Source organism: Lycium ferocissimum, chromosome 4, assembly GCF_029784015.1.
Source record: "Lycium ferocissimum isolate CSIRO_LF1 chromosome 4, AGI_CSIRO_Lferr_CH_V1, whole genome shotgun sequence".
Taxonomy (NCBI): domain Eukaryota; kingdom Viridiplantae; phylum Streptophyta; class Magnoliopsida; order Solanales; family Solanaceae; genus Lycium; species Lycium ferocissimum.
This window is the reverse complement of record NC_081345.1, coordinates 32,129,004-32,154,598: the sequence shown is the minus strand read 5'-3', so window position 1 is coordinate 32,154,598 and position 25,595 is coordinate 32,129,004. Positions and strand designations below refer to the sequence as shown.

Genomic DNA, 25,595 nt, shown 5'->3' with positions numbered 1-25,595 from the left:
GTTATTGAAAAAGCAGATTAAGATGTTTGAGCACTTGTTTCTCATCAATCAAGTGGCTAGGTACAAAAGGAGTTCTACATTTTCCGAATATTCTTTTAAAGTACTTTTTAGATAATTTAGCACAAGATAAGGAAAACCTAAAAAAGCTTCAAATACTTGAAGTTGTTTTAATCCGATAGTGAAAGCATACATGGTTATGTGTCCTATTTTACTTTTATCTCTCATATTCGCGCATGCATCCTTTCTTCTAAGCTTGTTAATCGGTCAGATCAGATTGGGTTTAGCATATGTCGGATTATAATTTCAGTTTTTGAATTTCCCAAAATGTAATCCGAATCTGATCCAAATACGTTCGAATTAGATCTATTTTATAAATTCGGTTTCGAATAATTCGAATAAAATATTTATACCAATTTGCCTGAGTATATAGTTCTCCGTTGCTATAACAATCATTTAAACAGAGTATTCATACAAGTAACGTAGTAATATTTTTTAATATTTGGTTAATGTGTAATGAGTAGGGTATATTTTTGGACAAGAAGGGGTTACTCAGATCATCAGCACCTCCCACCTACAACTGTAAGGTTGTGGGTTCGAATCATCAAAGGAGCAATAGCTCCAACAAAGGGGATCAAACAGGAGGGGAATAAAAAAAAAGTAGGATATATTTGACTTATTAGATTGAACCATATAGGTAATGCGCTAACATCTAATGGATAGTCGGGTAGGCTAAACTTAAGGTATGAGAAATTCGGTTTTCGGATATCCAAAAATCCAAAGTTTCAAATTCGAAATCAAATCCAAAAAAATTAAAAATTAAATCCAAAATTTGAAAATTTTAAAATATAAGTCCAAAATGTTGGGATTTTGACTTAAGGTATAAGAAATGGCTATTTCTTGCCACTTAGTGGCCAGCAGGTACATATATCCCAATCATTTTTTTGCGTGGATTGTCTTTCTTTTAGGGTGGTCTTTAATTTTTGGCCCCCAAATTGGTGGTTTTTAATATTTGTCCTTCGCATAACACCTGAGTTCGAACCCAGGCTCAGTTAAAAAAAAAAAAAAAAAAAAAAAAAAAATCAAGGCATAAGTTGGGATTCGCAGGGTGAAAGTTGGACCCCAACTTATGCCTTAAGGATAAATTTTAGCCAAAGTTAGGTCTTAAGACAGAAGTTTGTAAAATTCCAACAATTTTTTTTTTTCCTTAAAGCAGAGTTTGAAACCCAACTTATGTCCTGCGAATCCCAACTTATGCCTTGCAATTTTTTTTTAAAAAATTTTGACTGAACGGAAATTTGAACCTGAAATTAAGTGACTTTTAACGAAGGCTAAAAATTAAATACCACTGATTTGAGGGCCAAAATTGAAGAGCACCCCAAGGAAGGACAATCCTGCAAATTGGCCTATGCCGATTAGCCTTGAAGTTACTAAACCCAATGGGCCGTTATTGAATGAACTAAACGGAGCCCGTAAATGTAAACCTTAGAGCAAGCCTGATCCTTTATACACCCTCAAAACCCTAGCGTTCCTTTTTCTTACTCCCGCAAACATTACAGCTCCCTCTCACTACCAGGTACTTACTCTCTTCTCTCTAAGCGAATAACATCTTCAGGTTTTACGTTAAATTTTAATCTTAGCTCGTATTATACGAACATGATTAATTAGTTCTAAATTAGTATCTTTAGTTTTGTGTTATTAGATATATGTAAAAGTTTGAAATAGATGAATTAAAGAGAGAAACCAATGCTGATTTCGAGTAATATGACCTTTTTTCCTCAAGCACTTTTGAAGCTATGTATTATGTTATCTTTGGCTTTGTGTTAATGGTTATCAAGTTAGAAATACATAAAAATTAATAGAGAAACCAGTCCTGATTTCGAAGAAAAATGATGTTTTTTCTCAACCCCTTTTGTGGTTATCTTTAGCTTTGTGTTATGAAAAATGGTTATATGTGAAATAGATGAATTAAGACACAAACAATTGCTGATTTTGAAGTAAAATTACGTTTTCCCTTAACCCCTTTTGAGGTTATTGATTGATTTATATTTAGATTTGTGTTATTGGTTATATGTTTAAGTTTGGAGAAGAATTAAGACAGAAGAAAAATGACTTGTTTCTCAACCCCATTTGAGGTTATAGGTTGGTTTATCTTTATGACGTGAAAACCATTATGTTGATATTAAATTTAATTGAAATGAGCAGAATGAAGATTTATAGATGAATGAATGATTGATATGCCGTTTTGTTAGTAGTATTAAGAAAAAATCTTTGCTGTGTCCAGTTGTATATTCAGATAAAGTTACTTGCGTGAACTGGCTCTTGCTGATGCTTTATAGTATTACTTGGGCGTATTACTTATTACTGTCTAAATGGTCGGGTAAACAGATCTGTGAAGATGTACACGTCAAGGCAAAAGATTCACAAAGATAAAGATGCTGAACCTACTGAGTTTGAGGAGTCTGTTGCACAGGTTATGCTTTGTTCTTACTTGATGAAATTTGTTATTGAATGGTTCATTGGATGTAATGTTTAATAAAGGCATTAAATTGTTACTGAACAGGCTTTCTTTGATTTGGAGAACACCAACCAAGAGCTCAAAAGTGAATTGAAGGACCTATACATCAATTCTGCAGCGTATGTGTGGTCTAATCTATGCTCTATTATTTTTGTATGCTGTAGTTAGTATGTATTTTTGACGTTGTAGTAACTGCCTGCATGTCATGCCTATTGCAGTCAAATTGATGTGTCAGGAAACAGGAAAGCTGTTGTTATCCATGTGCCCTACAGACTGAGGAAAGCTTTCCGCAAGGTTCATGTTCGCCTTGTTAGGGAGTTGGAGAAGAAATTCAGTGGCAAGGTAGCTATCAAATTATTTTCATAATTTTCTGTCTTCATCATTACCTTTGAAAATGTCCTGAAGAATTGTTGTTAAGAGTGTTTTATCTGAAACATACTTTATGTTTGTTCATCGTTGTTTGTTGAATTTTGTTGTGATCTGTAATGGACTATTTCTTTGTAATTCCCATTATGGTTCATCAACAATTTATTCCTTTTTATGGCGCTGCAGTTCTGTTTTCTACCATATTTTCCTTCGTTGTTATTTGGAAAAGTTGACATTACCTGTTGGGACTGGCATTCCGAAATTCACATACTGTTATTTAGACATAGTGGTATTGATGTATTTCTGTAGTTCTTGATTCCCTTCATTTTTTTTTTTAAATTATTGCTGTGGTACTATTTTGATAAAGATATGATAATCTTCTAAATAGTTTGTGTAGCCCAATCTTCGAAAACGTATTCAGTTGGTCCTGCAATCATGACAAAAATATTATTGGCCTTATTCACGTGTGTACTGCATGCTTTTTTCTCTTCCTGTAGACATCAATTACCTTTCAAAAAATGCATATTATACTTGGTTAGTTGGTCTCCACTCTTTAGGGAAAACAATGAGGCCAAAATGTTATATTATGCCATTAGTTTATTAGGGTAGCTTTTCTTGTTTCCTTGTTTTACAATGTAGGCCGCGAGCTTCATGCTTTTGATGAAGTTTTGATTTTTGCAGGATGTAATTTTCATTGCCACCCGGAGGATAGTGAGACCTCCCAAGAGAGGTTCAGCTGCTACACGACCCCGCAGCAGAACTCTTACATCTGTTCATGATGCCATATTGGAGGACTTGGTTGTTCCTGCTGAGATTGTCGGGAAGCGTACTAGGTATCGTGTTGATGGCTCCAAGATAATGAAGGTAAATAAGCTGTATCTTCTTGCATCGATGTTTTTGGCTGCAGTTAACTGGAATAGTCTTTCGGGTGAAGTAATAGTACTGCTTGTGCATTTTTCACTAATGTCGGAGAACTAGTAAAGGCATAGTTTTACTTGTTGATATCATTTTGGAGTGATAACTTTTGTGACCTTTTCATTTAAAAGGGCAGAAATCTCTATTCTTGTTTCCTGATTTGTTTCTCAACCTTTTTTGTGGATAGGTGTACTTGGACCCCAAGGAACGAAACAACACTGAGTACAAGTTGGAGACGTTTTCAGCAGTTTACAGAAAGCTTTCAGGCAAAGATGTTGTGTTTGAGTACCCCATCAATGAGCATTAAGGAAACAAAATGCACGTCTTTATCTATTTGATGTGAAACTACAGATTAGTGGTTCCTTTGAAATTTTGGCAATTCCATTTTGTTTTAGAATGCAGAGAACTATGTGAAATTCCTATCTATTTTCAGTTAAAACCTTGTTGCTATGTCATAGATTTCTGGCTTGCTTATTAAATTTGGTTTCATTTGCTCTCTCTCCCTTCCTCCCTCCCTCTGCTATACATGGGTAATGTCAATGACTGTTGGCACTGGTTTTTGAGATGGCTGCTCAATACTGATTCTGTTCACTCTGTGAAAACAATGTATATCACATTGAATGTGGTGTAGTTTTATAGTATTTTATACTAACTATTTAATGGATAGAGAACTGGATCAAGACCTAGTTTTTCCACCCTCTATTTTTTCTGGGTTGAAGACTAACTTGGAAAGATGTTTCTCACCCTCTAAGCCAGCTTTCAAAATTTCAGACCTATATCGACATATTTTGTTCATTTGTTGCCAAAAAGATCTTCAAACTTGTGAAAGTGGAGAACGAAAGTTTTGGGTATGATTTTATGTTTGCAAGATGAACAAAGGCAAAATGATACTGCTGGTTGTGCTGCTTGATCTATTTACTGTAATCTGTGGTGAGAAATGTTTGCCTTCCCCTTTTAAAGTACAATCCACCTGGTTTATCATTCTTTCTTATGTTATATGCCGTATAATTCAATTAAATTCACTTGTTTTTTGTGCGGAACCTACGCATTGAAACTTTAGTTAAGAACAAAACAACTATTACTATTAGTTTCCAAACGCCTTTAAGTGAAATAATTTACTCAGCTTACCTGCACTTCTTACTAGTTAAAAAGTAAATGGGGAAAGAGCTTTTTGCTACAGATATAGGGTATCTACCAATTTTGTATCCGAATGATTCAAGGCCTATTGCTAGAGTATGTTCTGTTTGTCTCTCTCTCTCTCCGTTACCTATTCTATTTCGCTCTTTCGAAACATTGACATCAAGAATTGGTTAATACACTTGCCTATTTCTCCTCCTAAAATTACATTGTACAGCCTGAACGTCTCATTCATGTCCCAGCAGAAGCTTTTTTTAACTGCTCCACTGAGATACCCTGTCATGGAATGACTCCGTGTTTATTTTCCCTTAAATTAGATGACCTTAGTTATTTCTTGTCGATTCCTCGACTAAAATAACAATACCTTAAACAAAACTCATTTTTTTGGGGCAGTGTGTGCAGTGGTTGGCATTATGAGAGGGAAAACCGGGCTTAGTCTGTATATGCAATTGGTGTAGGAAATGAATTTGATTCAAATTTACAAGTAATAATAAGTCAAATCTAGTAAGTTTTATACTTTCCAGCATAAGTCTTTTAGTATTTATTATGCAACATACCACTTTGACTGATGACTCGCAGATCCGCTACATGGACAACAGTTGATACATGGTGCCAAAGAATTTTAAGTGTCATTCCATCAGAATCATGTAAACAAAGGAAAGTCCAGTCATAGAGGACTTGAAGCTTATCTTTGACAAACCTCAACGAGAAGTTTATAACAGATGCAGATTTTGTTTAGTAGGCTCTCCTACACCTTTAACCCCGAAAAGGTTGAACTCGCACAGAAAAAAACATCCAAGATTTGTGGATAGACCGGTTAGGGACTGAGATAACAGGATGAATAGGGGGTACTGGGGTGGGGGTGGGGGGCGAGGGTATGGCTGTGAGCCCAGCTACTAAGACAAGGATGTGTCTAAATTGTTAGATCTTTGTTGATGCACAAGAATTCACATTCCAAGTGGACCAATTGTTCTATTTCCTATGAAAGTGAACATGAAATTATATAGTACAATTAATCTACAATTACATTGAAGTAGAAAATATCCCCAAAAAACCTACCAAATATGTCATCTAAGGATAATTTTGGACATTGTGCCCAAAAAACCTGTATAAATAAAGAATAAAAGAATAAGCATTTGACTTGTAGATGGTTGGAAAACTTCAAATGACGGAACTAAAGCTTTCGATGGGATCAGACTCTTCAAGCATGGAAGCTGCCTGGAAACAATCAGCAGCATCAGCTACCCGACCATCGTCTCTATGAACCAATCCCAAGTGGTACCAAGCTACACGATTGGTAGGTTCGATCTTCAATGCATCTGAGAGTAATGCTCTTGCCAATGACAACATATTCGAGCCCATTTTAGCCATTAAAGCACCAAGCAAGATCTTACACTGCACATGATTCGGATCTACTAATAGAGCATTAACATAAGCAGCCAAGGCTTTGTCATTTTTTCCTTGTCTTTCAAACATCATTCCTGGCACAAGTTGATATAGAAAAATCAGCACAAGTTCTATTCTACTTCCCTCCCATTATTAAGGAGGCTTTTAAATATCAAGGACAAAAACTCGGACAGAAATGTATGCAAGCAGCCTTATCAGACTCCATATGTTGGTAATTTTGTCATTAGTGTTAGAATATTCCTCCAATAATTACAATCTAAACCATCATAACCACAATACAGACGAATTCTGTTGGTAAAATTGCCTTTCTCTTTTTAATATCAGTTCATTGTTGACAATGACGTCAGACAATAAAAAAAATTGACATCATTTTCTTGGAAACGAGAAACATAACTACAAGTAAACTAAAATAGATAAAAACTAAACCATAGACAATTTAGTGTTCAAAATTCTTTTCACCCTCGTTATATTTTCCAACTTTTGTTCCAGCGCATTCTACTTTTGCCACGTATTATGCTATGAAGATGAGTTGAATGTTAAAAGTAAAAAACATTCAAGCAATACAGCCATCTTGTTATTCCGATATAGACTGTATTCTCAGAGAAACAGGAAGGCCCTTGGGGGTTAAGTTTCCAGCACTGCTTCTATAACTTCACATCTGAAGGAAAATGCTATGATTAGAGAAGGGAAAGGAAAAGAAATAAAAGAAAGATACATGAAAGGATTGTTTCTTTTTCTTTCTTCACCTTGGAGAGAAATTGTCAAAGAAGATGGGCATATAATGTTGGATGTTGAAGAGAAAATTAAAAAAAATTGGTCTTGGCACTTGTGGATTTTACTTCTTTCAACATTCTCTGCCCTCTTCATTTAATAAGCAAAAGGAACGGTATCATTTCTAACTATCTCATTATTTCCGTCCTTTCCAAACATAGAGAAGTCTTTGTAGGACAAGGGACATGATGAAGCTAGTTGGCAAGATCCTCAACATGCTTAAGACGAGTATGTGACAAAACAAATAATAGGAACTGTGTCTATTAAGAATTTCTCATAACCAAAAACCCAATGGCTCAGAAAAGCTTAAAATGGTAGAGTTCCAGGCCGATTTTGTAATACTATAAAATGAAGTGATTCATTAAATTCTTAATTACTCTTTACAAAAGTCTGATGTCACAATGGATGGCACACACTATGTTCAGTCTTTCGAAGAAAAGAAAACTAATTTTAAAATTTTGCTTATAGCAGCATTTACTCAAGTTTCTAGTAATCTTCATTGATACAGAGTTTGTGCAGTTCCAGAGGTGAGCTGTGCCCCACCCCCCCGCCCCCCTCACACACACACCCACACCCCTTTCCTACAAAGAAAAAAACGAAGCAACTATAGCAACCATGTCTAAATTCCAAAATAGTGGGTTCAGTTAAAACTGAATCCTTAATATTCATATCCTTCCAATACTATTAAAAGGTTTGCTAAAGAGAGATTCTCTACATTTTTTATGGACACATTAAATCTCTAAACAAACTAAAAAGACTTCTTATAAATACTACTATTGTTAAAAGCCTATTTAAGCCCTAAAGCTCGGTAAAGCCCCTTTGTGCATTTCGCCTCACTTATTGGTGCTTTATTACAGGCGTCGAGGCGCTAACACATGCGCACCTTCACGGATACATTTCTTCTTTAAGGGCGCAACAACATATAAATAGCTAAATTGTAGGCTTTCTTTGCTAAAGCCCACACTTTAATTATGCTTTGCGCTTAAAAGCTCCAATAGACTTTTGACCCTTTTTTTGCATTTAGTTGTTGTTGACAACTTCGATAAATAACCGACATAGTGTAAGTATACCAACACGACTAAGCTAATCCTAGCTAGTTGGTATCAACGTATATGAGGCTTTTGCTTCCCAAAAAAAGCAGAGGAGTTAAATGTAAGTACCTATAATCTGTCCTGTGTTTCAAACTCAAAGATTTTACATCCCTTTGGAACTTTTGTATTAAGATCAAGTGTGCATCAAAACTAGTAATTCAGTAAGTTCTCAGACAGCAGCTATAAAAACATTGATGGGATGCAGATACTAAAGGAGGAAGAGAAACATGCTCAAAGTTCAGAAGGTACAAAGCAGAAAAGCACCATGCACTATCTGAATTCTCCTGCTATTACTACTCCTATAACTAAACTACAATTATTTAAATAACACACACACACACACACACACTACTGTCCATGATTAAATAAAGAGTCTAATGTAATGTAGATCTCACACGAAACATTGCCATAAAAACATAAGGAAGTCTGAAGTTTCCAATCCAACAGGCTATCTCCCAGGTCATACGCAAGGTGCAAAGAAAGAAAAAGCTAAATTTTAATTCGAACGTATAGGAGCAAATTCTAGGTAAGCAGATTTGCATGCTGAGGTAATTTTCCAAGTCTGTTTAGGTTATTCACAATCACTGTTTTCAGTCTTTATACGCACTCACCTTCTTTTACGTACTCAATTTGATATCACTTAAAGAAAACAAAGGAAGAAAGTCAATATTTTTTTAAAAAATACAACAAACGTAGCTGGATCAGTCATTGTAAATTAAGTTCATAATCTTGCCTTCTGCATGCAAAGTGTCTGCTGAATATTCGATTAGATCTCTTGCTTTCTCCAAACATGTCTCTGCATCCTTAAACTGTGAAAGGGTAGAGTACAAGTTTGCCAGTCCATGCCAAACTTCATATTCCTTTACTTTATCTTCTTCCACCTGTAATAGCAGTAAGAAAAGAAAATTAATTCAATGAAGTCTGAACTAGAAGCATAGTATAAATGGCAAGCATATTATTGAAGCCAAAGATTGTTCAGTGGTAAGGCACCATAGAAAAAAATGGGTTTTCTAATGGAATATGTATTCTTCTCTTCATTTGTAAGACCATTAGCATAAATAATAGAAAGGAATCTGCACACATTCAATCTCGTTTTTTGATAACATAAGGAAATCATGATGGATCTGAAATTAAGTGAACTACAGAATAGTATCTGTAAAGCAAGGAATTGGCCAAAACGAGCCCATTCATTCTTTCATACATTTGTTCCGTTCACTTCTCCTTTTCCCCTTTGCACCACTAATGACAAAATATCCACTCAAACCACACATGCACCTCAATAGAGCAAATACAACTACCCTTTTTTATTGCAGATATGAATATCAAAGTCATAATTTACAAATGATTCAACCAATTTAATGGTAAATGGTAAAACTCATCTATCTGTAGCATGTTAATCTAATAACAGACAGTGGATTATAGTGTGTAATCATGTTGGGTTGCAAAACAGAATTACAGTCTTTCACCAAGAAAAGCTCAAGGATGTTCATGAGAAAATTATGCTATGGTGGGAAAGAGTGGGGGAAAAGATGATAGTGGATATGATGACCGCCATGGGGCAAATTTAGCATTGGAAGATTGTCTCGGCACTGGCTTTTCATGGATTTTAGCCCTCTATTTATGGTTCTGATGTCTGCTAGGCTGGAATATGACTTACGGGCCAATGTTGTTGGTACCTGTGGTCATTAATGACTTTTCAAGGTTGTCATACTGATGACGCTTGTAGTGCTGAGTGACAGTAATCCCAATGGAGCAAGTGGTCATTATGGCATAGAAAGGTCACTACCAGCGACGATTTTGGTTTCAGAAGATTTAGGAATTTGGGGGAAACTTATTTCTGCACGACAGAATTGTGCTGCTTCTGGCTAACTAGAGAGTCAGGATCCAAGTAAAATGCTTTATTTTGTTAGTTAATTCTGGGGAGACTGGAGTCAGAACTGGTTTCGAAGTTGAAACTATTGAACTTCAGAATTAGAATCTCATTGAGAAGTGGTTACTTCTATCCCAGTTCTGAGTTCCAAATGCAGACTACTAGGGGGCATAAGGGGGTGGGTGAAAAGGAAAATCTGAGATACACATATATGTTTCGACTAAACTTACTAGATATACAATCTAACCTGAGGTGCATTTCTGAATGGTCCATAAGATTTTCTTTGGGCTTGAACCAATGAAAGGAGATGACAATAAGGTTCAACAGCATCGCTGTACCGTGACTGGGATTTTTTTAGCTTAGCTTTCATCCTTAGCAGAGGTCCTTGATCCCACTTTGCAGTCTCATCGAAAGCCGCATCAGTAACTACTTCAGCCTCTGAATAGCGTTGTTGAGCAGAAAGAACTAAAGCAAGCAGTCTCCAACCTCTTAGAGTAGATCCTGCCGTTGCATCGACATACTTTCTCGCATATTGCAAAGCTGTCTCCAGATTACGGTGCTGTGCATATTGAACCCCTAACTCAAACATCAAATCTGAATTTTCATGCTCTAAAGCCATTGCACCATCTAAAGATTTTAAGGCCTCAGATTGAAGACGAGTTCTCTCAAAGTCAGAGGTTGCAACTTTGGCCTGCTTCCCCAAACAAAGACCTAACATGCGGAGACCAACACCTTTCAAGTGTTCATTTGAACCACCCTGTGAATTAGTTATTGCCCTCTGTGCATACTTCACTCCCTCAGCAGCAAGAAAGACATCCTCAGAGCAAATTTTAGCAGCCAACAACAACGAGAGAACGTCATCTGGCTCTTCATGCTTATGAAGAGACTTGCGCAGCAGACTCAAGGCAGTTTTGTTCTGTCCAGCCGCACTATAACAAAGTGCTAAAGATCGCCAACGGTCAATCCGGTTGAGTACCCCTGGCATTACCTCTTCAAGTTGCTTAGCTAACACAGAGGTCTGACTGCATACAGACAGAGCAAATGTAAGGTGCTCTAAAACTGAAGGGTCCCATTTGATCTTACCAAGGTAAACTTTTCTCATTAGAATCATTAACAGAAGTATTGCTTCTTCCAAATTGTTCCTAGGTACATAAGAACCGTCAATTTGCACAGCTAAGCTTGGTGGGCAAACCTCAACCCCACTATAAAGCAGAAACACAGCAAAAGCTTTTTGAATCCTTGCACAGCAGTCATTATCAAGATTCCATTGGCTTAAGAGGGCACGGCGATAGGCAGACATTGCTTCTGAATAACAACCAGCTTGCTTCCATAGCTCTGGAAGGAGCTCAACAGCATGGCTCACAGTCTCTTGCAGCTTATTCTCCACCAATACATCAGGTATCCCATTATCAAATATCTTCTCTACAGCATCAAGCACACTTAGACACTCACGAGCAGCCTCTACAAATAGAAACGTCTGTAAATGATCAAATCAAAGAAATAGCAATTTTGTATAAACTACTAGTGAAATTGCCTTGTACCAGTCAGTCTCCCAAGCTTTTGCAGGGACTTGGCTTTCAAATATATGGCCTCAAGGACCAGACCAGCAGCATGCTGTGAGATGCCTGGCACAGACTCAATGCTTCGAGTGCGGCCCTTTTTAGAAGGTTGTTTCTCAGTAACAGAAGGCTGCATCCTATGTATGGCTGCTTGGAGATCAATACCATCAAACACCCTAAGAGCACCTTCCACATTTCCTCTTTGATATTCCAATCTTCCAAGAAGAGCTCGCGCTTCCTGCCATCAAAATTATAACAAGCACCCTTCAGACCTTCAAGTTCATGTTGATGACAATCAAGAATGGAAGAGATAATGGAAGAAGAAACAAACATTAATAAATTATTAATACAACTTAAAGTGCTTTCCGGAAAATAAGATCAATTACATTAATGTTGACTAGCATTCAAATGCTACATGCAAAATAAGTACAATCTGACCAATACTAATCCCATCAAAACAAAAGAAGGTAATCCACCTTAAGTCCCTGGTTTCTTTTTCTAGACAAGAAACCAATACCCATTTTGCTTATTAAATTGAAGCCTGTAAATCCTATATTGCAATTTAATTGCACATAAACTTTCACCAAAGATCTAAAGCATCACCAAATAGCAACAGATAAGAAAGCTCACAACTCGCAAAAAATTATAGTAACGCATCATGCTTATAATCGATGGAAATCATACAACATATGAGAACAGAAAGGACAGTATTTTCAAGAATCATCATTTAAAGAGATTGACTCTCAAACTCATCATCAATGAATTCTTTCAAACATTTAAGCCCCCACAAAAGACTTCCGCAAGCGATCATGAATTTAATCAAAGAGCATTCTGTCCTAACTTTTACTGCTTTATTATCACTATGAGTTTGTACAAGCTCTCAATATTGTTTCCTTACGAACAAGCTACGACCTTTATGGTTACATGACAAAATTCAATAGGAATGCAAAGAAAAAGACATAAACTTTGGCAAAAACTCACCTCAAAATTGAGGGACAAACCTTCACGCAATGCAGATTCAGCCTCTTGAATGTTTCCCTCATCAAGCTTTGCTTCAACAACATTTGTTTGCATGGAAATCCCATTTGCACAAATTTGCCTGACTGATAGGTCCACATCAGCCTGTCCTAATTCTCCTGATTCGCTTCCAGACATCTCTGGCCCCACTTTCTATGCTCACTACAATTAAAAAAAGAAAAGAAAAAAAACATCATTAAACGTAAAATTTGATCCCTTAGGTCCTGTAACATCAAGAAAATAGACAAAGCCTTTGCCCCTTTTGGTTCTTGATGTTAATATGCATCACAAACTCATAACTAACAACCCAATTGGTGAAAAGATTCATCATTATTATAAAACACAAACACTAAATACATTAGATAATTAAAAAAAAACCCGTAAATTTGAATCACAATTCTAAGGATTGATACAAACAAACAAAGTGTTAGGGGTATAAAAAATGAATCTTAAAAAATAAAAACAACTGAAAATTTATGAATAAGATAAAAGAATCAAGAATGAGAGAAAATGGGGGTTGTTATTACCTCAAATGTTGTGGATTATAATGGCAGATGAATGGTGTTATAGGTTTATTGTTTAAATCCCTTGTTTAAACAGCCAAAAGTGTGAAAATTTGTTTGGATCAGAAAGAAAGAATGGTGACAGCGTTGTTGAGGTTTGACTAATGATTCAGAATATTCTAAGAAAAGAAAAAAACAAAACAAAGCACTCAAGGTCCAGGTTTTATATAGAGTGCTCCATTTGGGAATTTTGTAGTTACCGCCGCCGATATTTCGAAACAACTTTTTACCCTCTAATTTTATGCATCATCATTTCATTCATATCTTTTTTTTATTTTTTTTATTTTCACCTGTGTTTGGTATCTGTATTGAACGTTGACTAATTTAAATTCGCACTACGTAAAATTCATTAAGGGAATAGTACAAGGGCGGATATATCAGATTCAGCGAGATTGTTCGTTAATCAATCGTCATGCGATATTTTAGCCCTTTTAAGTTACTGAATTCTAAACTAATAATTTATACATATTAAATGATTTTCTTAAGATAAACACAGTGTTTGGACAAAAGTTAGTGGGTTTAGCCAAACTCATACCTCAAAGGCTAGCTTCGCCTTCACGTTGCGTAAGACTCATTAAAGCGAAAAGTGCAAGGGCGATATATCAATAATTACAATACGGGCTCAACATTCCGATAGCTTTGATTCGAATAAAGATTATAATTTAAAATACAGATCAGCCTCCGAAAGCACCCTCTACCAGACCTTTTTTTCATACACATATTTATAGTTTTATACTCGAATCCTCTAATTATGATGAAATCGATTCCACCACAATCTTTGATGGTCGTATTAATTTATAGTATAAAATATAAAATAAATAAAAACTAAGGTAACAATACATATTTACTACTCCATCTGTCTCATATTACTTGACCACTTTCTTTTTACATGCCCTTTACGAAATCATAAATAAAAGTGCATTTTTACTACATTGCACTTATCTCTCTCCAATTAATTGCACTTTAATCAATATTGATTACTTGAAAAACAATTAATGCTATGGGCAAAGTAGGAGAAACTTAACTAATTATATCTTGATTTTGTAAATGGACACGTATTTTGGGACGGATATTTATAATAATGTCAACAACTAATATGAGACCGAGGGAGTAATTATATTAAAGTTATAATTTTATTTTAAAATGACACATGTTCGTGAAGTTATTTCTTTTGTATATAGACGGGGAAGTATATGTGTAACGCGTTGCCCTTGTTACTGATTGATTTATTACATCTTCCCAGTTAATTACTCTGAAAATGTTCTCTAAGTTGTTCCTTTTTCATTTTTTTTTTTTCTGGACTGATTGCCATTTTCTAGCTGGCACAAAACATTTTAAATTGTAGCAACGGATATTTGTATACTCATAGGAAGTCAATTGTAGATTCAAAATAGAATTATCCCATCATATATATAGTGTTAGAAAAGAACAAGTGGGTATTTCACTTTCACTAGGCACATGCGTTTGCTTCTAAATTTGTCCAAGTTGTTCAAGTAATTAAATATGGATTAATGATGAAGAGTCAAATAAGGCCAAACATTTATTGTTAGAGTTGTTTGAATTATATCGTCCACGAAAATACTATAGTTGTAATCAATTTTCGCATGTTGTAGCATTGCACGAGATATATTTGCCTATGAAAAGAAAGAAGATTCAATTTCATTGACCTCTCAACCAGATTCACATAATTTAATGGCAGTTTGATTTAAAATATTATACTAACTTCTTATTTAGTTCAACATTTCATTACAAAAACCTCTTTAATCAACAGTTAATTTGACCGCTACATTTGAAGATATGACCAATCAATTTATTTACCTTTATTCTAAGTCTCATATCAAGTGCGATTATTTTTAATTCCTTTTTGGAAATCAATTGATGATAGTCGTAAAGAATGAAGAATAAGAAACAAGAGATAAATCGATATATACTCATATTTTATCCAGTTAAAAGGAGGGACATTTCTATTTGTAAAGGACATTTGAGATCTAATGTGGAAGGAAGAACACTTTTAACTCGAACATTAACATTAAGGACAATTGTGATCTAATAAATAGAAGGAGGACAAATTTAAATTATTTTTTAATGCGTTAGAGGTATTTTCAACCCTTTACCCGGGGCGAGGGGGGGGGTAATTTTGTCAGAGAGTTGTTTTCCTCCGTCGATCGTGCATAACCTCATGTATGGGATCTTGAATATTTTATAGTAATATTATATCTACTTTCGATTATTGCATGAAAAAACTTTCGCGCACTTGTCATACTTCAATTGTGATACTGCACAGCACTCATTCAAATGTGTCGGTCATAAATTAATCACCGGATATTATTTTAAGATAAGTGGTAGATAGTTTGTAATATAAGAAGTCTTAAAATTAAATGAATAGACATATCTGTTTGTGAAAGGATATGATTATTCTGAAAAGTCATCTCTCAAATTTATAAATATAAGAACACTCTTTGAAGTAGCAGATAGAAAAATCTGCATGTATAATCTAGGCTTTGTTGTATCTTAAAGGGAATTGTTTGTATTTTTTCCAATATATATACGGCCAATATCTCTTTAAAGAAAGTTGATTTTTCACGCTTCAAAGTCATTATCTTTTTCGATTATGTTTACCTATTTTTCTAACAATCTTAAAGAAATGTTGTGTTACGAAGAAGATGATGCTATTATGGATAATTCAAAACAGTGGAGTCGACAAATTAAGGAAAGGAAAATGAAGAACATTTGTGTTGTGGTGGTTATTTCTGGATCGGCATTTACTGAGGATCATTAATGAAGATGATGTTTACTGAAAGTAAATGTCGATTATTTAGTTCCACGGAAATTAGTAAATGGGCATTGACAAAACAAAATTGGATGGGTTATGCCATTACAAGAAGGGATCTGAACCATAGAATGGTTTGAACATTAACATTCTTTATTTCCGGTAGTTTTGGCTTTCTGAATCAAAGGATGTGGTCTCAGTTTTCTCCAAAAGCTAAGTCTTCACAACATGTGTTTGAGAAGATAGACAATTAATTGCATAAATCATACGTCTTCCATCTGTGCAAAACATTGAACATCAAATTTGCAAAGTACGGCAGACGGTACTAAAGTTTACGACTCTGAAGGAAGTCGCTATAGTTGGAATTGTTTTTAAATTTCTATCCTTGATGTTTTTGTGAAATTTATTTTCATAAATATTAGGTTAGCTGACCTACTTGTGATTATCATGAAAATCATTTTAAATAAGTTTAGGAATAACATATTTAATATGCTTATTATAAATTCGTTATTCCACGCCAAATTAAGAAAATTATCATGGCAGAACTATGTTGCATAAAATCATGTGAATTTTACTTTTAAGTTGCGGGATGATATTTATGAATTCCTTTATTTTGATGGATAATATCTATACTTGAAAGTTGTTAGAATAGTTGAAATTCAGAGAAATGCTAATTTTATTACTAGATCATTTTGTGTGCATTAAAGAATCTTCTTGTTAGATGCCCTTGTGTTAGAGTACTTGAACGCTATAAACTTGGTAACGAATTAATTTACTGAATTTAGTTTGCTGTATTTTTTGAGTTATGGATTAGTTGGAAGTCCATTGGGAAAAAATAGTCTTTTATTTAAAAAAAAAAAAAAAAATACATGTGTTACAGCACAAATGTGATGATTTACTGATGTTAATTAGATGTCCACATGAATTATGAAAAAGACACTTGAAGATTTCAAAGTGTGTGTTGGGCCGGGGGGGGGGGGGGGGGGGGGGGGTGTTAATAAATCAAGATTTTGTTAACTCCCACATAAATCATTATTAGCAGATATTGATAGAGTAGTTAATGAATATATTCATAGTTGGTTCGGTTTTGGTAATGACTGGTTAATTAAATTATTGACCTGGTGGTTGGTCATGTGTCATTTCAGAAAGGTTGCATTAAATTTGTGAAAGGGTGACACTTGAAATGTTATGTTCTCTCGTGTAAAGATGTCACTTTAGGTTCTAATTTTCATAATAAGATTTCAGGTATTTAATATATTTGGAAAGGACACTTAAAATTTTTAAAGTGTGGGGGTGTTTGGCTTATGATTGATAGTCAATAGTATTTGAAGAAGTTCAAGATATAAAATTAATTCTTCAACTCTCACAAAATATATCCTTGATGTGGTAGTAAATTTACAACTTGACAGTTTGGTGATGGTTAGTTGATGAAACTACCATTTGATAGTTAGGTTATACGCCTACCTATAATTGTTGTGTTCTATCATAAAAGTTGTGACTTTTCATGAAAAGGTGTATCTGTTGAGCGATAACCTTTTTTGTATAGACCTGACTGTTCATAAGCGGGTGTAAAAGTACATTGGTCTATAAGTAGTACTGAACCAACATATGATAATGATAAAATTCCTTAAAGTTGAATTTGTAATATGAATGAAGGTGCCGTAATTTGAGCATCATAATAAATTTGTATTCCATAATGAAAAAAAAAAATGTGTAGCATGAAGATGCTTGAAAAGAAGCGGAATGGTTGAGACATGTGATATTAAAATGTTGTGAAACAACTGATGCGACCATTCTAGGCTATCTATATATGTATGAAGCTATGATAAGATAGAGTAGTTAATAATCGGATATGCAATGGAAAGTCTAGACGTATTAGTCTGTGACATGTCTATGTTAAAAATTTGATTTCAATTTGTCATGAAAATGATTTATTTACAATGATCTTGCAAGATTTATTAAGAAGAAATGTAGTACAAATAAATTATCAAGGAATAAGGCTAAAATCCTTAAATTATAACATAAGTGATGGGAACCCAACTTTGAGTTAATATACACTCTAATAATACAAGTTCAACTAGTAATAACAAGTCACTTATGTTGATAAAGCACGAGTCTCCTAGTTAGAACCTTGATTCCAATGTACTGGATATTGTAACATGATTGAGTTAAGGAGGTGCTAAATGCCGGAATAACAGGGGCATAGTGACAAACTTCATGGTGCTAACTGTTACTAGAAGGGTCGAATTTATTCTTAATGAAATTATCTGTCTGTTCATAGAAGAGGGACATAAGTAGCAAATTTCACCTAAAGTGATGCCGCTTCAAAGCAAGACTTAGAGGGTTGGTAAATTTATTTGGCATCAAGTATAAGTGATTCAGGTGAAAAATATCTGGTCAGTTAAACTCGTTCAACATTCACTTCTAAATGGATCATTGAAATTCTTGTACAAACAACATATATCATGACGTTTACTAAAGATTTTTGTACATGTATATATATATATATATATATATATATATATATATGGAGAAAAAAAGTATAAAATAACGACACTGACCTACAAAACGTTTGAGAAATTAACGTCACTTAATATTTTTGGTCAAAATTGGACTTATATCATTAGCTTAATTCTTATTTGTTCACCTCCATGTTTGCGTGTGCATGGAAATATTTGTCTGTTATCATTGGAAGAAGTTCACTGAACAGAAAGGTCATAAAGACATAAGTAATCTTCATCACAAAAGTGTTTAACTAATACACAATTACAACTTTTAAAGAATCTTTTACAAAATTAAATCAAGTCACCCTCAAAATATTTAGAGGTAATATTCCTTAAAAATGAGATTCATACTATCAATAATATAATAAGATTGTTTACCTGTTATAATAAATAAAAGTGATGTGGTAATATAAAATTTCTTTTCACTGTCGATAAGTATTAAGTTCTAACCCCGAGAAAATATGGAGCAAGCGGAAAGTCTCCATCCTATGGGTTGTGACTTTAATTTGTTCTCTCTTTTGAATGCTTCACGAGAGAAAAAACATTATGAAAGACATAGTGGGTGTCTCAAAGATTGAACTTCTATTTTTGGTTTATTAGGCATTTGATAGCAGTACGTAGCAGGTTGCTTATTGACTATATTGTCAATTTGCATTTGTCATTATATTTGTTGCACCTACTTTTGTGCTTCTTGCTGTTTAACTTTCGCTTACATATTCATCCTAAAAGAAGTTCTCCAGAAGAAAAGGAAAGGAGAATTCACATATCCTAAAGCGAATTTTGAATGGAATAATAAATCTAAAATAGCCACCATCGCCGCTTAAATTAAAAGTAGTTGTTGATATATAATCCGTGTGTAATATGTGTACAACCATGTAAAATTAGTGTATAATCTATGTATATCGGCTAGAAAGCAAACAGTGAATCTAACCGCCTATTTTTGTAAATACCGCATCATTATGAGTGTTATCTTATTATACATATGTATTTTAAATTTTCTTCATATGTCGAGTCTAGATCAATATTTCGGTTGCGCTTGTATTACCTATTCTATATGCAATTCTTTAAGATGTTAGTCAAATTTCAATTATAAATTGTGTACGAAAATTGTCAAACATTTCGAAATAAAGAGAATATTGTTTTTTTCTTCTTTCTTTTATTTTGGCTGTCTAACCAAAAATGCATAAAATGGAACAAATTTTTTTTATTACTTACTAAAAAGAATTGCTTAACAATAATAGGGTCTTATTCTCGTATTAATTACATAGGAAACTAATGGTGAAAACCACTTCCTTGACAAAATCTTCAATTCTTCATGGGTCGAAGGCCCAATAGATTATTTCAAGGACTCGGGTACAACAGGCCCAAATTCAAATTCAATTTGGGCCTATTCTCAACAAGCCCGTTCTTAATTTCGTCCTTTATTTCCAAATGAAAATGAGTACGAGTATGATTGAGGCGGAGGCGGTGATGAAGTTGGAGTTGATGGGAGTGGATCCGAATATGAATCCGAAGGTGGTGGCGGTGTCGGTGATTGTTGGGCATCCGGAGCCTGACCCTGTGTGTTACAAAGATTTTTGAGTGTGAGAGGGAAAAGCGGGCTTATCGGAAAAATCTTGGGCCAACAATTATCTTCCATGTCTATAACAACTTTGCAACATTGAGGCCCAATAGAGTGAAATGAAGGCCCAATAAAGTGAAATGGGATTTTGAACAGAGACCCAAATATTTTTTGAAGACAACCTGGAGTATTTCTAACTGTTGCTAGACATTTGTCAGCCTCAGGCCCATTAAAACTCCAAAAAAATGGCCTACCATTATTCAGCCCAGATGAAAAGCCCGTTCCAGATATGAAACCCGGCCCAAATGAGAAGCCCGACCCGGAACCTTGGACGCCGACTGCTACATGCCCGATGCTAGGGTTAATCGCAATTAATAAGCATAAAACGAATATTACTCCCATGTTTATGAAAGTGTTTAGAGACATTTTTTCAGAATATGTATTTTTGCCTCCAGAGCTAGCAATTTGGGGTTCATTTCTCGATATGAGATGTGAAAATTACGTTATAATTAACTTTTCATTAATTTCCTAGATTTTAAGTTTGCAGTTTAATATAAGGAATTTAATGACATGTTTAAACGTTCTATGTTAGCTTGCAGTTTATTGTAAGGAACTTTATGACACGTTTAATTGTTCAAAATAAACTATTAACTATTGTCATAAACTTAATTAAGTGAAACTGCACAATACATAATTAACTTGTTCAATTCAGAAATCTTTAACATCGCTTAGTAATATTATCGCTATTATCTATATTTGTAAGGATTAGTTCAAGAAGATGGTACCCATATGCAAAAAGTATTTTACCTTATGCTTAAAAAACACGCGACAATCGCTTTCGTCGAGGAAAATGTTACTAAATATGTATATGTATAAACCAAAACGCAGAACAAAGCCAAGATAAGTAGAATAAATGACACTAATTGACACAAGGAGCTACGCAGCTCACTAGGCGCACAAGTCCTCGGCTAGGAGGCGCGAGTTCGACCCTCTGTGGTCATATTTTGTTTGATTTTTATTAAAGTATTTTGACAAAAGAATCATTTAAAGCCCGATATATAAAAAGTGCTACTATTTACATTATTACTAATATGGTTATTTAATATATTTAAAAAAAAAAACTCATCGAGAAAAGTAGTAGTAATATGCATGAAATGTTTTATTTAAAATTCTTTTTAATATGATGTTTTAGTGTTTTATTTATTTGTTCTTTATAAAATGTGACACTGCTTTGGAAAAATCCTGCGTACGTCACTGACCATGTGTTTGCACATAGTAATATTGTTGCTATTATTTATATTAGTAAGAGTTAATTCAAGTTAATAAGATGTTAAGTTGACAAAACAATCGGTTAGATGTCGTTGTATAAATTTTTTTTTACTAGTAATATGAATATGTGAATAGTTTCATTCAAAATTCTAAAATATTTCTATTACAAAAAGTAGGAAGCTCTTTTAAAATAAAATTTTCTTACTTTTTATTTTTCTTCAAATTATTATATTGTTTAAACGGAAATAAAATCATAAAATTTACTATTAAATAAAAAAATTAAACCTCAAATCAACCTCTCTTGAGCCACCTTCGCCAGTTCTTTAACTTTGTCGTGAGACTGACAAACTCAGAGCAGCATGAAGGATTGGGAATTGGGCAATCTTTTCATTCCCAATTGAAATATCCAATTGAAATGGTGCTTTCTCTATCGGAGTACTCACACGTATAATTTGCAGTCCAAAGGAATTTTAACCTTTTCTTGAACCATAAATTCTGGGGTATGATTACTGCAGTTTCCAATTTTATGGAAAAATAAGGAGGATTTCAATGGTTATCTTTAATTTTAAACATGATCCCATGTCGCGGTCATAATTCTAATTCTCAATTCAAAAGTGCCACTGTAATTTTAACAAGTTTTGGTTCCACTTTGGTTGACTTCTTAATCTAGATTACAAGTGCCACCATCAGCTTGTTTGTGTTTCATTATTCTCCTTTTCTGTTTTTGCTTTGCTTCATATTTTGGTAAAAGAATTTTTGCACACAATACAGTGGATCACCTTCGGCACATTGTTATAGAGCCAACATTTGTTCAGGTTAATCTTCTCCATAGCAACAAGAGAATGACTCGTGTTACATCAAATGTAAACGGCAGTTGAATGCTAAAGGTGAAACTCGAGTTGACAACATTTAAGCTAATACTTCAATACATCTGCATTCCAAGTAAATCGCGACCAAGAATACAAGGACAAGATGGGATAAGTAAATACTACTCCGTATTTTTATTTCATGTAAATAGTAGAACACCTAGGATAGAACTGGTGCAGACAGAGATTACTAAAACAGATAAAACAGAGATAATGCCGATAGGTTCTCATGATATATAGTCTATCAAGTTTCACTCCCTACTAATATAGGAAATATATAGTGTTTTTAACACCTGGGGTATGGAACGCCACAAGAGCGAGCGACTTTCTTGGCACCAGGAGAGTTGACATACTTCTTCAAAGTTGGGTTCTTCAGATATTTGCAAAGGCAAGGTTTTTGTTGCTTGATTTTGCTGCAGCAGAGTCTAGATGGTGGTGATGATGATCTGATGGCACCTAGGCAAGGGCTCAGTTGAACTGGGCTGCATGTTGCGGCAAGGGAGATGTGTGCTTCAGCAAGAAGCAGCACTAGGACAGTGACAAGCACAAGTTTTGATGCTCCTTTCATTGTCAAGTGTTGCTTGATAAATGATGGGGTTAGCTAGATGGAAGCAAAAGAAAGAGTTGAATGGAACAATTTGGGATGAGTTGAAGTTGGCTTAGCATTGGCTCAATTTATAGAGGAGCATTGGTAAAGTTAAAGAGTGTTTAAGAAATTTTTTTGCTTAAAGTAGTTGAGCATGATGTTTAATTAATCACCTCAAACTATGATTCCTAAGATTATGGTGTCCCACCAACAACCAAAGTCACTAGTTTTGAGTAACACGCGTGCAACCCTGGTGCACTGTCCAAAATCTGTCCTGCCTATTACCTATTTCTAACTATGCATATTCAAAATGCGGAGCCAGGATTTAACCTTTATGAGTTTTATATTCTAGGGTAGCGACATACTAGATTTTGAATTCAATTGTTGTATATATTTAATGGATTTCTTAATACACATACATATATGAACTAAAACTACTGAATTCGGCCTAACTCGAATATATGTAACCTCCCACCCTGTGCAGTGTGCATGTTAACATGAGATTGGGTTCTATGATTTGACAACATATAATATGTTTACGCCATCAAGCTAAATCATCTGTAATTGTAAGTAATTGTTTATAACAAACAAAAATTTGATAACTCAGAATAGAGTAGTTGATTTTTTATGACATGTTAAATTACATTGAAAGTGTTAATAGAGAGTTTTTACGCTATCAATGTGTATAAATTAACTGTATCCCAAGTTACTTCAAAATATGGGTATGGTACTCTTGGTATGGGTAAATGCATTTTGCTACAATACCGTATATGTTTTATCTTTGCACATTTATCAGTGAAACATGGAATCCTCAAGTTGTAATTTGTTTATAGTGTGAACAAGTGCGAGTCCTATGACATTAAGTTTAATAGTAGGCTGAACCACTATAGGTGATGAGATCCTTGAAATAGAGTCAATATGTTGCCACATTTGCACCATAAAATGTGTATCAGTTAAAATGTAGGGGAAGGAGATTAGTTATAACTCCATAGACGAAAGAAGAACCTCTTGATAATACAATTTCTCAAAATAATTTTACAAATCGTTTCTCCATCGGTGTGGAAGCAACTGACAATAGTTGAATTAAATTAAGGTATAGAGAAAAATTTGGGTGCTTACTCCAAAAACTCTGCAGTTTAAGCTATCAGTCTAAGGATCTAACTGATACATGTTGAAACCTCCACTAGTTAAATCACAAGATTTCAAATGTTAAAAGAAATTACCTTGTCATGCGTGCTATTTTGCATGTGTGACAGAGGAGTTCGAAACTCAGTGGATAAATGAATTCGCCCCATTATTCGAATCCGTAATGTGCGACTAATTCATATATCATGATTGTTTATTAATTAATGAAAATACATGTTCATTTTAATATAAGCCTTTATCATTAACGAGAGAATTATAATGAAGAAAGTATCCCATGTATTCTTTATTTTTTTGATTTAAAAGCAAAGCCTAATTTTTTTGTTAAGCGTTTTATTCATCTCCAAAAGGTAAAGCCTAAGTGCACAAATAAAGGATTGAGGGGAAGCATGCGCCATAAGCAACTTGCTTTCGGTGGTGATATATAATGGCCATTATTAGTATATTCTTACATCAATATCACCAATGTGTCCTCATCATTAATTTCATAAGATGTAACGAATCAAAATCATAATGGTAATCTTTCCTTTCAAAGATTCGGCTAATTTTCTTTCTTTGTTAACAATATCACATCATAAATTGAAGTTTTAACTGCTTAGAAAATGGATAATTTTATTTAATATTTGTTTAAGATCTCTCACATGAGTTTGATTTTGGATAAGTACGTAACATATTTTTGTTGATAAGTGACAGTAAAATTCGACTTTAATACTTTATAAACTCTAATACCATGCATATTGGTTCTTAAATATTGTTTCATTTAAAAATGTAAGCTTTTAGGAATCGTTCACAGCCATGGCGCTATATTTTTTTCCCACTTCTAGGAATTACCAGCTATTTCATCACCATAGTAAATTAATGATTGAAATCATTGAACTCTTCTTCTCAGGTAGTGTCACTGTCCAAACACGATTATTAGTGCCCTCGAGCAATGAGTCAAAGTGAGTATGATACATCAACTTCAGTTTATATGAGTCTCCACCTGTCCAGATTTTATTGATTTAGTTTCTCAGTTACTAATACCATGCTTCCGTGCTTCGCTCAAACTCATACAGACGAGTGTGAACAACAACTTCTTGGTGGTGGCACAATCATAAGGGCATTAGCCAGAGAATAACCTAACTTTTGTTACTTACCAACCCACTATTGGAACCATTAAGTGGTAGGCCAAGCCCATCAAATGCCATGAGATTTATCAACTAGGAAAAGTGCACCTCATATTTTTAAGATCACCACAGGAAGTTTAATAACAGAGTTAAAGTTAATAGTGTAACGTAACGAATTTTTATGTTATCAGTGAAATTTAACAGTCGACCTTTAGGCTTCATGCTCTATTATGTGATTACTTTTAGAAGTCTCCCCTGGATTATTCCTATTTCCTAGCGCCTAAACTAATTCTAATTCCATCCATGCCGACATCATATATCTTGAATTTAATCAGCTAATTTTTCTTACCTAATAGAAGAGATTAAACAAATTGCTTCTAGCGTTGTTCTCATATATGCAGTTTGCTGTAAAACTATATCTGTATTTCATTATATTTTCTCAAATTACCAGTGATCCAGCCGAATTGGAAAGAAAGAAAGAAAGTACTTCAAGGGGGAAACATGCAAAACTGTACCATAGGAAAAGAGAGAGCAACAAGTAAATTATATATACAAATGTTGTAAGTGGACAACTACAAA

The 25,595-nt window shown here is 34.3% G+C and overlaps 2 protein-coding genes across 2 annotated transcripts; one reads left to right on the top strand and one right to left on the bottom strand.

Annotated features, from left to right (window-relative positions):
- The first annotated feature begins 1,548 nt into the window (after positions 1–1,548).
- LOC132052329 (small ribosomal subunit protein eS7-like) lies at positions 1,549–4,294 on the top strand. Its single transcript, XM_059443818.1, has 6 exons — positions 1,549–1,573; positions 2,386–2,470; positions 2,561–2,634; positions 2,734–2,857; positions 3,563–3,745; positions 3,984–4,294. The coding sequence occupies exons 2-6, from the start codon at positions 2,396–2,398 to the stop codon at positions 4,101–4,103; spliced, it is 576 nt and encodes a 191-aa protein (XP_059299801.1). The 5' UTR covers positions 1,549–1,573; positions 2,386–2,395; the 3' UTR covers positions 4,104–4,294.
- Positions 4,295–5,843: 1,549 nt separating this feature from the next.
- LOC132052328 (protein NPG1) lies at positions 5,844–13,352 on the bottom strand. Its single transcript, XM_059443817.1, has 6 exons — positions 13,176–13,352; positions 12,613–12,810; positions 11,614–11,869; positions 10,320–11,533; positions 8,936–9,083; positions 5,844–6,414 (listed from the first exon to the last, which is right to left on the bottom strand). The coding sequence occupies exons 2-6, from the start codon at positions 12,784–12,786 to the stop codon at positions 6,095–6,097; spliced, it is 2,112 nt and encodes a 703-aa protein (XP_059299800.1). The 5' UTR covers positions 12,787–12,810; positions 13,176–13,352; the 3' UTR covers positions 5,844–6,094.
- Between the last annotated feature and the right edge of the window lie 12,243 nt (positions 13,353–25,595).

Bases quoted from the DNA above. Each gene is read 5' to 3' on its own strand.
- LOC132052329 (XM_059443818.1), top strand. From the start codon at position 2,396: ATGTACACGTCAAGGCAAAAGATTCACAAAGATAAAGATGCTGAACCT. The intron at 2,471-2,560 runs GTTATGCTTTGT...GTTACTGAACAG, and splicing joins TTGAGGAGTCTGTTGCACAG to GCTTTCTTTGATTTGGAGAA. The intron at 3,746-3,983 runs GTAAATAAGCTG...TTTTGTGGATAG, and splicing joins ATGGCTCCAAGATAATGAAG to GTGTACTTGGACCCCAAGGA.
- LOC132052328 (XM_059443817.1), bottom strand. From the start codon at position 12,786: ATGTCTGGAAGCGAATCAGGAGAATTAGGACAGGCTGATGTGGACCTA. The intron at 11,870-12,612 runs GTGAGTTTTTGC...TTTTGATGGCAG, and splicing joins GTTTGTCCCTCAATTTTGAG to GAAGCGCGAGCTCTTCTTGG. The intron at 11,534-11,613 runs GTACAAGGCAAT...TTCTATTTGTAG, and splicing joins AAAGCTTGGGAGACTGACTG to AGGCTGCTCGTGAGTGTCTA.